At 43.5% G+C, this 15760-nt stretch overlaps 1 protein-coding gene across 1 annotated transcript in view; it reads left to right on the top strand.

Moving 5' to 3' along the window:
- Positions 1 to 15760, top strand: part of bmp6 (bone morphogenetic protein 6) — a 53789-nt gene that overhangs the window by 35649 nt on the left and 2380 nt on the right. The window contains exons 3-6 of the mRNA XM_086192182.1: positions 2723 to 2871; positions 2949 to 3146; positions 13790 to 13866; positions 15374 to 15484. Coding sequence (XP_086048308.1) covers positions 2723 to 2871; positions 2949 to 3146; positions 13790 to 13866; positions 15374 to 15484 — 535 coding nt within the window. The remainder of the gene's footprint in view (positions 1 to 2722; positions 2872 to 2948; positions 3147 to 13789; positions 13867 to 15373; positions 15485 to 15760) is intronic.

The raw sequence follows: 15760 nt of genomic DNA, 5'->3' as shown, positions 1-15760 counted from the left end.
GTTTTACAGTTAACTTACCTGTACGTATTGGGACTGGTCGTGTGAGGTGTTAGCGTGTATTATGTATCACGTTTGTAACTGTTCGTCCTTTTGCCTTCATTTTTCATTTCATGTGACCTTTTAAATCTGTGGATATCGTTCATTCAAAGAGGAGAAAAGAACATTACGACCAAATGTACCCGGATAAAGAAGTCTTTCGCTGCTAATTTTCTTCTTTTTTGCAAAATTGTACTTTTTGCATTCAGCTGGGAGCCTATTAACTTTCTCGGGCCCTTCCCTCTTATAAAAACCTGACTTCTCGTTGGGCTCAAAGCTGTAATGATAGAGAGCTTAATTAGCCTGACACCCTTTGTACTTCTCGTTTGATTGGGGTGGTTTCGCTAACAGCAGGTTAGGAATGTGGGCAAGAACAATGCCAAAAATGTGGCAGTCCTGACATCGTCTGAGAAAAGACAGGTTACTGCGAACGCTGCGCCGACTGACCCGCTCAGCCATTATCCTTCACCTAACAAGATGATTGCATTCCTCTTTTGCCAAAAGTAGTTCAGCTGAAGGTAATATTGTCTCACTGTGTTTACAGGATTTAGACGTAGGACTTCTAATCTTGCACAGATAACTTCTCCCTGATCTTCTGCCCCCAGATGTCTGACTTACATATTTCTTTTACGACCTTACAAATAGTTAAAAAGATGAAAGCGCGGGAAATAGCCCGGTCAATTATGACCCTCTTGCTTCTCGAAGAGGCCGAAGAGACTTAAAAAGGAGATTGTAGGTTTAAACACACACACACACACACACGCACGCACGCACGCACGCACGCACACACACACACACACACACACACACACACCTTTCACCTTTGACCTTATTATTCCAGTTCATTTCAGCAGTCAGTCAATAAGCTGTTTTACAGTAGTAGCTCCCGTTAGCCTTTGGCCTGCGGGTGGCTCCCTGATGGACCTCCTGCTGTCCTTCACTGGGTGGACAGTGGCTGGGACGATGAGGCGGAAACATCAGCATGCTAGCCCACGCTGTGACAAACGTGTGAACTTGGTAGACGTGTGTGTGCGCGCGCGTGTTCGTGTGAGGAGTGCAGAAGCCTTCAGAAGCGCTCTAATTAATGACCAATAAAGGGGAGCTGCTGATGCATGACTGCAGGGGCATTCTCTGAACACCTGGATGATTGTGGGGCTTTGATGTGGGTTTAGGAGGAGGGTCGGCCAGACCTGACGCTGTGTTATTACTACTGTAATGGGACAGTGAGAGGCCGGGCCCTCTGATCGCTCACACCCCGTCTCCTCTGCTCTCTTTTCATTAAACCCTCGTTTTGTTCTCCTTCCGAGTTTGACGTTCCTCTTGTTTAAGGCTTCATTTTATTTTCGCAAAATCTTGTAAATGATATTAACATACCTGTAGCTTGATACCAGACATATTTACTTCCTTCTCCTCATCCCTTGGAGAATTAGACTGTTTGGCCAAACCTGTGGTGGAAGAGCAATACACTGTATCCCAGGACTTCCTCTTAAGTGCCGCTATTCATCTTCCAGTCATTTTGTTATGATACTGTTACCCTGATGCAAAATCAAGAGCTCCTGTGTGGCCCTTGGATTCTTAAAGGGCTAAAGCAGTGTTCTGTAGAGCGCTCAGCTTTGGGGTCCTGTTTAAACCATCTATAATGCACATTCTCCAGCTCAAGGAGCTGCAGGGAGAGTCTAATCCATGAAATGATACCTGATCTGGGTGTAGATGGGGTTGTATTTTATCTCCAAATTACTCGTAACTAATGAACGCTAGCTTGCGCCTTGGCACGTTGCTTTTCAAGTGTGGGTTCGGTAAATTGGAGATCGAACCATGCAACTTGTTTTTGCATTTTTATTTCGGCAGAGTTTCTTCTGTTCTGTCACATTTGTAACTATAGTTTTGATGCCAGCGGGTACGCTGAAACTACGCACATGGGAATGTTTATGATCAATACAGATCACAGTAAGGAAATCAACAGCAAGGCTTTTGGACTTTTTGGAAATAGATAAGAGTGAACATTCATTGTCTTTAGATCCTCAGTGCTTTGTCAACATGTTAGTTAGACATTCAAAGACGTTACACTACTATGTTGCATGTATTAATAGAGGGACACACATGATAACTTGGTTTCTTCCTTCCAGTCCCCCCCCCCCCCCCCCCCACCATCACAAACAAATGCTACTGATGGAGCCTGCCAGCTTAGATGCTGCTGTAGTGTCATAACAAAGTTTGAAACTGAAGGCTTTCCTCCATGGAAAAGGTATTTTTCATGCTATGTGATCTGATTGGTTGAATTTAATATGATAGACGTTAATAGACAGATGCCTCATCCAATCAACTGCTGAGTATTTCTTGAAAGACTCCCAGCCACGGGACTTCCCATATGATTCTGTAAGAGAAACTATCTGCATGGCAGGTTACCATCTCCCCATCAAATGTCCATTTCCAAAGACAAAGTACAAAGTAAACCTAGAAACTCTTTCTGTAAGCTACGTGTGACTTAACTAGAGCTGCTTGTACATTGTGGTATGTGCACACTCTGTAGGTGAGTTCAGATGTTGGGTTGTGTGCTATTGTCTCTGTTTCTTAATTTGTTCATTGATAATACGAGCAAAAGAATGAGATTTTTACTGGCTTTGCTCATCAAGTGAGAATGTCATCTTGTATTTAAGCAAGTTTGCTTTTTCCTATCTTCTTCTAGGGAAGCTGACTTGTTCCTGCTGGAGTCCCGCTGGCTGTGGGCACCTGAGGAGGGCTGGCTGGAGTTTGATATCACAGCCACCAGCAACCTTTGGGTGATGAGCCCAGTGCACAACCTGGGCCTGCAGATCAGCGTGGAGACCAGCAGTGGTAAGGGACTCACATGATACCTGTTGTAAATCTTTAAAGTAAAATCATTGCGTCTAATGTGTTGCCACTGACGACAGGGCAGAGCATCAGCTCCAAAGACGCCGGTCTTGTAGAGCGTGATGGTGCGCTGGAAAAGCAGCCCTTCATGGTTGCGTTCTTTAAGGTCAGTGAGGTGCACATCCGCACCACCCGCTCCGCCGGTGGCAAACGTCGCCAGCAGAACCGCAACCGATCCACACAACCACAAGAGGGATCCAGAGGGCCCGGCCCTGCAGGTCAGTCCGATACACACCACACCAACACTGACATTCAAACGACCTCATCACACAGTGCGAGCGTGACCGCGAGTCGACACAGAAATGACAGCGTCCTAACCTCACTACATCTGTAACTGATGGCCAACCTGCCGACATCAGTGGACGGGCAGCATGTGGTTAAAGTCTGGCTGAAGGAGTTCGTGTTGATAAATTGGACCTGACTTTCTTTCTAATCAGCCTTCGTCAGATGAAAATCCTGGCTTAGGGATGATGTCCAAAATCTTTTTCTTGATGTTTCTCAGTGTGGATCGCGGGTACTGCGACTTTCTTCAAAAAAACGACTTTTTTTTTGTAGCTGGAAGTGTTGTACTTTAAAAGTGTTTTTACTGCTGCCAAGAAGGACATATACTCTATTTTCATCTGCCCCTGTTGGATTTTTTTGTCTGTTAGTGGGATTATTAAAACTACAAAGCTGATTTTCATTCACTTTAGTGGAGGGATGATTTGGGCAGATCTGCTGAACATAACTTGTTATTTGTTATTTTACACGAGCCTTGGCAGAGGCATGTTCTCCACTGAGTGCCCTTCTAGTTTATGACATGGATTGGATCAAGTATGACGTAAAACGGTGACAGGAAAGGATAGCAGATTTTAAGTGGTGGTCTAGGAAGAAAAGAAAATGTGTGTCATATGAAGAGATTTTACTTTGGCTCACTCTAATGGCTATATTAAAATAAAATATCGGTGAAAGTGTTAAAGGAGAATGGGTCTTGGCAGGTGACCTCATCCTCCGACACTCCTGCCTTTTCCTCCTCTCGTTCAGCAATGATGTAACGAGTTGGTATAAGCTCGATGTTATGAGCGCCGCAAACCCTTCAAATTAAATCACTCCCTAATCCAGCCACCTTTCATCTGCCTCTGTAATTCTGGCTGGACTTTTTAAAGTTAAGCTGCTCCTGTGAGGCGTCATTGTGCGACTCCTTACAGGGAACGCTCCGAGATCCCACTGCTAATATTCCTCCGATCCTCGGCTAATCTGACAACACTGAAGCTTGTTGCTAATATTAAGCCGCCTTGGCTCAAAATCTTGACTTTGCCGTTCATCAGAGGGCTGTAGCAAAATGTCTCCAATCTGTCCTACGTATTTTGAACTATGATGATGTTCTGAGAAATGAATATATTCCGATTTTTCTCCAGCACCAGCCTGAGATAATCCTAGTTTTCTGCGACATGTGCACATGCAGGTTTTATCACCATTAAAGTTTGGGATTTTTGACGGTGACAAATAAAGGGTTAACTGTTGTTGCTAACTGCCTGTGAAAGACTGGAGTTGATCGTGTAAAAGGGTAACAGAATTGCTGATTGTGAAAACACTTCATCAAACATCTACTGTGAGTTTTTGTCAGAGATGTCAATTTAGTATTAAGTAAACTAAGAAGGGAAAGACAATTAAAACAGCGTTCAGGAAAGTGAACGCTGTCATCAGGCATTGTCAAAGACGGGTTACAGGGATCCCTGGGGGTCCTCCAGAGGGTCTTCAGTAAAACCAGGGATAATTTAATTTCTCTTGTCTTTACATGCATGTGAAAGATGTCCAGAGACACTTAAACACAAGAAACCTGACCGAGCTTCTTTTCTTAAAATTGACAATATAGAAGTCGTTGCTTATTTATCCAGTGGCTTTAATGGTTTTGAATCAAGTGAATTTGTAGGGAGGAAAGTGATTGGGAACAATGTACGAGATCTCTAATGAGTCGGCAGACGAAGTAAATAGATGTAAAATATTCAAAGGAATACAACAAAGTTATATTAATAATCTGCTATTGCTGCATGGGGAAAATGGGATCAGCAAAAAACGTACGAAATTACTGAAGAGCTGGCAAAAGCTTTGCCTGATGATAATGAAATAATAATAATAATAATAATAAAAGAAGATCATTGATCCGTCGTGGTGAAGAGGGAGCTGAGCTGAAAGGCAAAACTCTCAGTTTACCAGTGGATCTACGTTCCAACACTCACCCATGGTCATGAGCTTTGGGTGATGACCGAAAGGACAAGATCCTGGGTGCAAATGAGTTTTCTCCGCAGGGTGGCTGGGCTCTCCCTTAGAGACAGGGTTAGAAGCTCCGGCATCCGGGAGGGACTCAGAGTAGAGCCGCTGCTCCCTCACACAGAGAGGAGTCAGACTCAGGCATCTCGTCAGGATGCCTCCCAGGCGCCTCCCTTGGGAGGTGTTCAGGGCGCGTCCAAACGGCAGGAGGCCTCGGAAAGACGTCGTGGGATCCTCTGCGAGGAGCTGGACGAAGTAGCTGGGGAGAGGGAAGTCTGGGTCTCTCCGCTTAGGCTGCTGCTGCCCCTGGGTTCTGAACCCGGAGGAGTCGAAGAAGATGGATGGATGAAAAATAGATAAATAGATGAATAAATAAATGAATAAACAGAGAAGAACACCTCTTTTCAAATGATTTTTTGTGGTAAATGTGATTAGCATTTTAACTAAATCAATAAAACTTTACTAAATCATGAAAAAATGATCAAGATTAGATTATGAAAGGCATCTGATCATCAACCAACAAATCTCTTGATAGAAGGCTCACTGTTGAGCAACATGACCTCAGACAGAGGTCTGCAGCTTCTTGAGAGGGGGTCCAGGACATGGAAAAGTTTGAGACCGCTCACTTCCAAATCACCAAAACCTGCCTGAATCTGACTATCAGCCTGGTGATGAGGGACGTGTCTGAATCTGCAAGTGTGTATTGTTTGCACCGAGATGATCTTCAAATTTACCGCGGTGTTGCGAACTGACTCTCACACTAATCCCAAAACGGCTCAAGTCTCCACCTGAACCAGCTCGCTTGCCTTTGGTCGTCTCTTGCCAGCAGACAGCTTAGTGACACACAGCTGCACACGGCCTGTCTTGGCCTGCTACCTGGGAAGTGATTTACGTCCGCTAACTTCTTTAACTGCGGTACCATCTGCGTGATCTCCACAAGTATTTGCTGGACGAGCAAGGTTTGTTCTCTTCCCTACTCTCTGCAAGTCTTTTCCGAAGATGTTTTGGCTTTATCTTCTGTTTATCCACCTTCTCAGCCTTCTCAGTAGGTTACAGTTCACTGCTGTTAACATAAGAGGTTGTCAGTTGAATTCCTGCGGGGTCTTTTCTCAGTAATTGCATTAGATGAAAGCTTTGGCTGACATAACAGAGAACAAAGACTCATCATTTGTTATGCTACAGGACAGTCAGAATGTACCACATGTTCAGTTTTGGCTCCAGACCTCTACTCTCCCCTACCCAGCTGTCCCCTTTGGCTTGAAACCTCCTAAGATGTCTTACCACTTTAAGTGGAGACGTACTGAAGACGCAGTGATACAGGGGTCCACGCTGATCAGAGCTGCACACCATGTGCTGGCAAAGTAGGTCCGATTACAGGTGTCACCCCTGATTTAGTCCAATATATACATTGAAAGAGAATATATGTCGAATGTAAATACTTTTATTTTATAATCAAAGTGTTTAACAGGGGAGGCCTGCATCAGGAGGATGAGAGAACTGATGTTAATCTGCTCAAAAGAAAAAAAAGTCTCTAATAAGGACAATCTGTTAAATATGTGTCCTGAAGGATTGGACTTTACATAACCCAAAACATCAAGCCCTCTCCGCCTCGCCACTTGGGACGATGGGGAGTGTAAATATTTAGATCCTACACAGGAAGCAGAGAGGCCCCCCTCGCGACAGCAGAGTGTCTGCGGCCAGCGAGGACTGCTGGGATTGGACGGCTTGGGAGGATCCGTAAGGAATTCAGGAGGGCATATGGTTTCAATACCGCATCACTCACTCCAGAGACAGGGAGGAGGACGGGATGGATAGGGAGAGCATCCGTCTTGTGGAACGCTCACAGGGAGCACGAACGTGGATGTCGTCCCCCAGTTTGGCGCCGAGCTCCAGGCCGCCGCAGCTTCATCTTAAAGGAGTGTGTCACTGTTATTTCACACCTTTTCCAAACTACCATGAAAACTGGACGGCTGCAGTGTTTGTTTTTGATTGTTTTGATTTTACTGTTTGTGTTCTCTAGTTTTGCAAACTATGTACTCCTACGGCATATTTTCTTCAGTCCAAACGGCACCTTTTGGTCTTAACATTTATATTTTATCATATTGCTTTATCACGCATTACTGGAATGTCTTCCCATGCGCTAAGGGTGTAAAGCAACCTTTTAAAGGGGATTTTTTATTTTCCCAACTGTGTTCCCTGTGAGGCTCGAGCCTTGTTGTTTTTCTCGTTTTCATAATTTTGTGAGGTGGATTTTAAAATGTGATATTAAATGTCTTCCAGATGACACAAGAGGACAATTTGGGTTGAATGAACTACTGCAGTTTTGAGATAATGTTGTAATTATATGTATAATCAATTATCTAGACTAGCCTGTTGGCCTGCTTGTTGGCCAATTTTGGCATTTTTGATTGCCGTATCTCCTGACTTACGGGAGGAATGCGTGTGTATTCTGGACAAGGGTGATATTTACACCTCCTCTGGGTGTGCCTGATCGGCGCACTGTGGAAAATGCTGCTGTGTACCTTTTGCCAAAAGAACAATACAACACCTTTAAAGGTAATTTGGGGCTTTGTGGGCGAAAAAAAGGCCAGGGAGGTAATGGGAGTCGGGTTGGGCTCTGGCTGTGGGGGAAGTTAACAACCATCCGGGGAAGGAATATCACATCCCAGAACAGCACAGGCGGCCTGTAATTAGGCCTAGCCAGTCATTAGCTGCGCAGCTAAAAGACTGACCACGCTAACAGTATCGCTTAAAGAATTATAATAACACAGCGCTCAGGCCAGCTGTGTTTTTTCATCTGTCTCTCCTCTCCTCCCTCCTCCTCTTCATTCTCCTCACTCCTTCTCCGCCCGACCTCCTTTTGTTTACCGTTGGAGTAATTAGACGCAGCACAGCTCCCTCGCAGGGTTTAATAACCTCCGTGATGAAAGACAGGAAGAAAGATAAACTTCAGTAGTCGTGGTCGGCGGGAGGGAGGGATGGAGGGAGAAGAGAGGAGAACAGTGACATTCCCCTTTCATGTCTTCTGTTTGGACTCTCTCTGTCCTTGTTCGCGATTTAGGATGTCGATTTTAATCTAAATATTGAACCTCTGTCGCCACCACCACCACCTATGAGAGTTCAGGTAATTGCCTCGGTAAAAGCTCCAAAATGAGTCCTGATGTGAGGCTGTAACACCTTCGCTATAAACTTTGAATTGGCTCCATTTGATTTGTGTGTTTTTGGAACGACATGTGATAAATATAATTTATAGACTTTTCCTCCTGACAGAGGCACTGGGCAGGCTCAGTGAATGGTGGGTAGTATGGTGAAGCGCTAATATCAGGCCGGCACTCTTTCAGTGTATTGCAGTACTCAAGGTGCCGTGTTTGCCCCTGCTATTGAATTGACAGGGTGGTGGTGGGGGTGCCGCAGTGACCTCAATGAATTCAATGTGAAATGGTTTCAGTAGAGACTTTCAGTGGGACATGTTCAAATGGATGTTTGTCTACTCAAAGAGAAACATTTCCAGGTTAAACACTATTAGGTAAGCCGCTGTAAAATGATAAAAGAGCTCAGTGCCGCTGGCTCCATTTACGTTCCTGCTTTCTTTCCACTTGATATTCAAATATTTGGTTCTGACAGTACTGCAAGAGGCAGGTGGAAAGTAAGTTCATGGTTATGTCCTTAAGGTGCTGCTGATGTTTAAAGGTATAATTTGACATGGGGGGGTGGGGGGGGGGGCACATTTGTTTTTTTGGAAATCAGTACCTCTCATGTTAGTCAGGCTACAGCCAGCGTGTTAGCTCAGTTTGAGTAGCCTACTGGAAGAAGCTGTAAGAGTCCAGTAAGTCAATGTTCCTTTTCGGAGAAATAGTCAGAAGAGAGTTCTTGACGGACTCTAGTACCCTCAGACAAAGCTAGGCTTGTTGCTACCTTGTGCTTCTCCGCTTTTTTGCTAAGCTAAGCTAAGCTCTTGCTGGCTGTCGCTTCATTTGCTCTGCACAGACACACCAGGGACGTCAGGAAGACGCCGGGAACTTAGCTGGTATTACTTTATTCAAGAATTTCTTCAAACAGCTTGTCATTTTCCCGCGATGTCGAGATAAATTAACTGCTATGCTCAGCTCAGCAACGTCAAGATACTGTGACAATCAACCTCTGAGGAGAGCATTTAACAAAAAAAAAATCCTCATAAGCACAACACCTCTCAGCTCCTGTCACGTCATGTAATTCTCGGCAAATAAAAGCAGGCTAACAATTCTTGAGACATGGAACCATTTCCATAATTGATGAGGCTTGTGTGAGCAAGTAGGAAGTGGGAAAATGTGGGTGTTTCGAAAGCTCTGAGAAGTAGTTTTGATGTCGCTTGACACGGCTGTGTTACTGGTCAAAATATATTGCAGGAAATATTTGTCTTTCTCATGTCGCTAGTTTATGTGTGCTGCTAACTGAATGTTCGTCTGCTGCCAGACCGCCCGCTACCTACCTACCTTTACCTAAATGCTGACTTCCTGAGCTGTTTCCCGTACCCGTTTGACGAATACGGGTGATAACGCTGATGTTTGTCACTTTTCTGTTTTCAGAGACGCAGATTGGTTGGAAGTGATATGTTTTGTCGTGGGAATACTCTTAATTAGGATCTAGCAGCCTTAACTCACAAAAAAAAACAAAAACAAAACTCATATTATAGTTTTTACGCACATTATCCATGCTGAACTGTGATGAAAAACCTCCAAAGGCTCTGATGTGTCGAAACAACTTTTAATTAGCATAACTGTCTTGTAAAAATGAGTAGAATTATTATAATGTACATTTTCCAAGCTTTTTCCCACCTCTGCTCTCTGTTGTGGAGAGGAAAAAGAAATGAATGGAAGCCTCATGGGAGCCGGAGCTCAGTGGTAGCTGTGTGGCATTAAATTTTTACAGGCCGGAAGGGGAGATGTGGTTTATGGGCACCACAAATCTGGGTCTTTACACTCAATGAAAGCCCACAGTAAATATCAGCTTTATTCCTCCTTAAAGAGTCCCACAGACTGTAAATGCAGATGGCTTTGAAGGCCAAGAGGTGCAAGGAAAATGAGTTGCAAGTATATGTGTGTGCACATATGGGAGAGAGAGGGATAGAGAGATAGATAGATAGAGAGAGAGAGAGAATATGTTGAAATACTTCATTCCATACAGCAAAGCACAGTATTATTTTAAAGTACTTTGGCAGCCGCATTTTCTTCACTGTCATTTTCATTCTGGACAAGAATGCCGTCGACTGATGATACGGCTTGATATGTTATCCCCCCAGCTGCTTCTGCATCATGCAACAGCTGTAAATGTTTGACCCAAACATGTGATTTAATCCGTCTCAGGACCTTTCAGATCAGTGATTTATTCTGATAATCTGAAAATATGTTGTTAATTTAAAAGTATCGATGTATTTTCAGCAATGTGATCACTCTTACAAAAAATAATGATCATTTGTCTTCAGTGTGGCTGTGTTGAATCCATAGTCCCCATTTTAGTTCGGACTTTTAAATCTATTCTTGAACTCATCATAAAGTCCACATCGTCCTTTAATAATCCAAGTTGTCATTTACAGCGAGCGCTTTTTAATTCTTCCCCCAATAAACTTCAGGTTCATGCCAGGTCAGCCAAGTCCCTCGGCCAATCAGCTCTCTTCTTCCCATGCAGCTTTTCCTCTTTCCTTTAATACTGTATTTCCTGCCCATAAACACATTTCACAATACAAATGTTACTTCCAATGATTAAAAAAAAAAAACTTTTTGAGGGTTTTGTTTTGGTAAGCAGTCGTAAATACAGGAACAAACAATGGAATCCCACAGGAGCTGTTCTAGAACCAGCCTGTTTCCTCATTTGTGAAGGTCGACATATAATAAATCTGTAACCCCTTACACACACACACACACACACACACACACACACACACACACACACACACACACACACACACTTTCTCTCTCTCTTTCTCTCATAAGCAGACACCCAGTAAACAGCCATTCTGACAGGAAGGAGGAAAAAAAACCTGACTGTACCCAGGTGACCTTTTGACCTCACCTGCAGTATCCTGACCAGCACCACCTTCCCATTCTCTTCAAGATTGAATCTGTCTGTTAATCAAACATAATTATCGCTGGTGGAGAGAGAGTTTACATCATAATTTTCTCTGGTGACATCTGTACAAGATGGGTTGTGTCTGATCGAAAAAGATTTGGTTTTGTATTCCATTTCTAAATGATAGAATCTGATTATCTTCAGTCATAGTCTTGAATTTGTGCACACAGCAGTCTCAGTGCGTGCTGTATAATCCACTGGTATTATTTTTGGTAGACGCTGTTTCTTGCTCTTTTTTGCTGCCAACTCCTGCTCTGTCCGTCTGTCTTTTTTTATACATATAAATTTGAGATGGATCCAGTTAAAACACACAGGCTTTGTGCAGTTAAACCGGCGTCTTTGTTTCGAGATGTAGTTTGACCTGATGAGGAAATGTCAATAAAACTTCCACTGCAATAGTCATTTTTTCATGAGCAACAAAGTGGTTTCTCTATGTGTTTACTGTATATTTAAGGAGTTCTGATAGAGAATGTCAGAGACGTATACTATGAATGTGCCAGCTGCCTAAACACGGCTGCTGTTGCTGAGGTGAGGTGAGTGTCTGGGTGGTGGCTGTGACAAATCCACCGTCTGCAGTCTCTCATACGCAAATTTGTCTGGAAAACAAATCTGACATAACTGTACATGCTCTTTTCCTTTTTTCCCCCTTGTAAATGCGTCAGATGCACGTACTTTGCTGCTTTTTCGGGCACTCTTTTGCTAATCAGACAGAAATAATTATTTTTCAGAAGTGTCCTGTTGCCTGAAGAACTCAAAGAACTTTCACTTAAAAAAAAAAAAAAAAAAAAAAAAAATATATATATATATATATATATATATATATATATGTCTTGTTCATTGTCAAGCTTCATGATTTTTTTTTCCCCCCCTATATGACATCTTGGTGAATCCACAGTTCAGAAAACAACACGCTTTTTTAGGGGGACGGGGAAGTTGGCATCACTACGATTTCAAAAGTTGCAATTTTATGTTTTGCTCAGCAAAATGATGTTTACAAATGAACGCCGTTATTCAGATTTTTGATGTGCGTTTGCAGTCATTCGAGCAAAACTTACATGACGCTACTGCACCATTATTGCATGACTTCACCATCACCACAACTAGCTTTGTGCTAATTCTGTTTTCGACAAGAGGCAGTTAAATGTCTGTGCAAACTTCCGTTCTCTTGTCTCGCCTCTTTTTAGCGATCCCAATTATTAAGACAGTGTTGAATTTACCGAAGTATTTTATGAAAAAAATGTTAAAATATCTTAAGACTGCGTTCCCCACAGCCCCTAAAACCATTCAACAATGCTCACTCATTTACCTCACCACCCTATGTTAAGACGCAGATCAACAACAGCAAAAATATACACTGTCTTTTTACGTCTCTCCCAGTACACACTCGGATACTCGGTATTTAGAAAAAAATCATGTGCGAATTCAAGCCAGTTAACAGCGAGTAACTGATAAATGCTAATTTCAGGGTGAGGTATCGCTTAAACTCCAGCGGGCCAAACATGGAAGCCTGCATCGTAACTCTAATCAGACGTGACACAAGAAAACAAGGAAAGTAGGTAGAACAGATTTATAATTAACTTTGCAATGTGAGAATGTGCAGACCAACAACCAGCTGAAATGACTTGCAGGCCTTGAGCTGAAGGGTTGCGTGGGGCGCAGGGGGCCATGCTCAGTTTGTCTTAAGGTTGCTGTGTTACAATACTTAAGAGGAGCAAAGTGATCAAGCAGATAAAGGCTTGAAATCCAAGCAGACCATCCCGCATCATGACCCCAGTTCATCTGGCTTCCACCTTCTGGCTTGTGAGCACATTTCTTCACACATCCACGTCCTTCTGTTTTGACTCAGCAGTGCTACATTCCAGTTGTCTTGGAAGAATACTCTTTTTTTTTTTCTCCCCGTCATTGTCTCACTCTACTGGAGGTTTGTGTGGAGTAAATCATCCGGACAAATCAGCGGGGCACAACAGAGAAATTGAGCGAGAGAGAACACTTGGGACGTCAGTGGAAAGTTGGTGTCACCTTCTTGACTTCAGCGTGGCAGCTGATGCCAGCAATGACCTCCTCGGCTGTGAAAAGAAAAGCCCTTACCTGGACTGTCTGCAGCCGTCCGCCCCGCCGACGCAGCACGGAACAGAGATGATTAAGAACAAGCAGCCGTGCAGGAGAGCCCACACGCTTGTCACTGTGTCACCACTTGCGTTCACGCCAAGTAACATACTGATGAATTCAATTAGGCGTGCGTTGAAGACAGCAGATGAATGTGGAGAACATACAGCACAGTGACCGCTGTAATGAGCGTTTGGGCCTGAGCTCCAGTCTACGCCCTAACATGCACCTCCGCCCAGAGCATTACATGAGGCGTATTGTGTTATTCTTCAGATTCAGAATGTAATGCGTCACATTCTCAGGGCTTAATTGGGAATTCTTGTACAAACACGATTTACTCATGTGTAACCACAGGATGGAGGTTTCCTCCTGACTTTCTATTTCTGTTCCTCTCTTTCAGAATACAACAGCAGTGATCAAAAAACGGCCTGCAGAAGACACGAGCTCTACGTCAGCTTCCGGGAGCTCGGCTGGCAGGTACCAAACATCTGATCGTAGTACTTACAGTAGTAGCGTAGGCATCAACATGTTTAAACTGAGGTACGTGTCGTTGGACCACTTCCAAAGTATTAAGTCACTGTTTCAACGGTCATCTGTTTTATATTCAGGATGGACTACAAATTTGGAAAACTAAAACATACAAATTTTAAAAAATGAAATCTATAGGCCCTTTTTGCAGCAGCCATTTTTGATTTTTTATTGGATGTGAAACTGGAGGATCAATAATAATAATAATAATAATAATAATAATAATAATAATAATAATAACAATTATAACGGAAAATTATGTTCTTGTTCCTTATAGGTGGGCCTGGCTCACTAGCATTGCGGTGACACCTTAAATAGAACTGGGCCATACTTAATAATTCAGTACGTTTGTCCTTAATCTGTCAAAAGAGGAAATAAGAACTGTAAATTTGTAGCCTCGACTCAGTTAGTTCAAATAATTTGATTCATTTACAGCCCTGTTTTGATTGAAATATATGATTTTGCTTCAATCAAACCCCTAAAGTGCGGGAACAAGTATTATGTGATGGGTATCACTGCCTCGAGTCTATCAACGTGTGGGAACAAACTACATTTTGTGGCCACGAATTAACTGAAGCGTACAAGAAAATTATATCTTGTGGTCAGCAATTGATTGACATGTGGTAATCGGTTGTCTCTCGTGGCCACAAAATATTTCTCTCTGTCTCTGTCTCTCTCTCTCTCTCTCGCTCTCTCCCTCTGTCCCTCTGCCGACCTCTTGACCAGGTCACCACATCCTTCATACTCCCTATAAACCTCAATGAGTGATGTGAGGTGGGCTGAACCGCTCAGTGGGCACCAACAAGAGGTCATAGAGAAGATCATACACATCTGTACATACAAGCTGTTAACACAGCACTGACATCTAGAGGGAGACTGTCAGCACACACACACACAGACACACTCACACACACACACACACACACACTGAGCTGCTTCTTGGAGAGAAAGATTAAGGGGAGAAGAGAGAGACGGGCTTGTTATTGATACAGACAGGAAGGTACAATAGATAAAAACAAAAGGTGAAACACGCAGCTAAGCAGTGACAGTGGGAGGAGGGGCGGATAAGAGGAGTATGACTTCCCTGAGCGATTCCACAGACACACACACACGCACACAAACACACACACAAGTGTTTGAGCAGCGACGTGTCCTCAGAGACAAGGTTAACTCTGAATCTCGCCACAGAGGATGAAGACGATGCTGCTACACTGACTAAACAACATGAATGTAACATGATCTCACTAATAAAGCGGAATCACAAAACCACATCTGACCTTTCTCGATCCTAAATCACACATGAAGCCTGTTATCTTCTTGTGTGTTTGACGCTTGACTTCCACACACGGTTTCATCTAAACCAGCAAAGGAATCGTACTCTCCCACATCCTTTTCTCATTTAGGGTTTTTGACCCTTCCAAAACACTAAATACGCTCTTTTATGTGTTCCTCTAAGGACTGGATCATCGCTCCGGAAGGCTACGCAGCCAACTACTGTGACGGAGAATGCTCCTTCCCCCTCAACGCCCACATGAACGCCACCAACCACGCCATTGTACAGACACTGGTAAGACCGAGACGTTATTATATGATTATGTCTCCTCTCACGCACATTTCCCTTTCCTTTTTTGGGGTAAGGAACCTGAAATAAATCATGCAGCAAGATGCAAACGGGCCTGCAAGTCAGAGACAACCATAGTAGAAGTGGAGGGTTCATCTTTAAGCTCCTTCACGACGACTTGTCCTGAAACTTAAAAGGTTCCTTCAGCTCATCGTTGACTGTTTCCCCCGTGGTCTATAGATGTGTGCGATGGCACGAATGAGCCTGCTGATGTATGAACAA

Source organism: Aulostomus chinensis, chromosome 21, assembly GCF_037954235.1.
Source record: "Aulostomus chinensis isolate RoL2024-O1b breed Wild chromosome 21, RoL_Achi_v1.0, whole genome shotgun sequence".
NCBI classification, from domain to species: Eukaryota; Metazoa; Chordata; class Actinopteri; order Syngnathiformes; family Aulostomidae; genus Aulostomus; species Aulostomus chinensis.
This window is presented reverse-complemented; position numbering and strand designations above follow the sequence as displayed.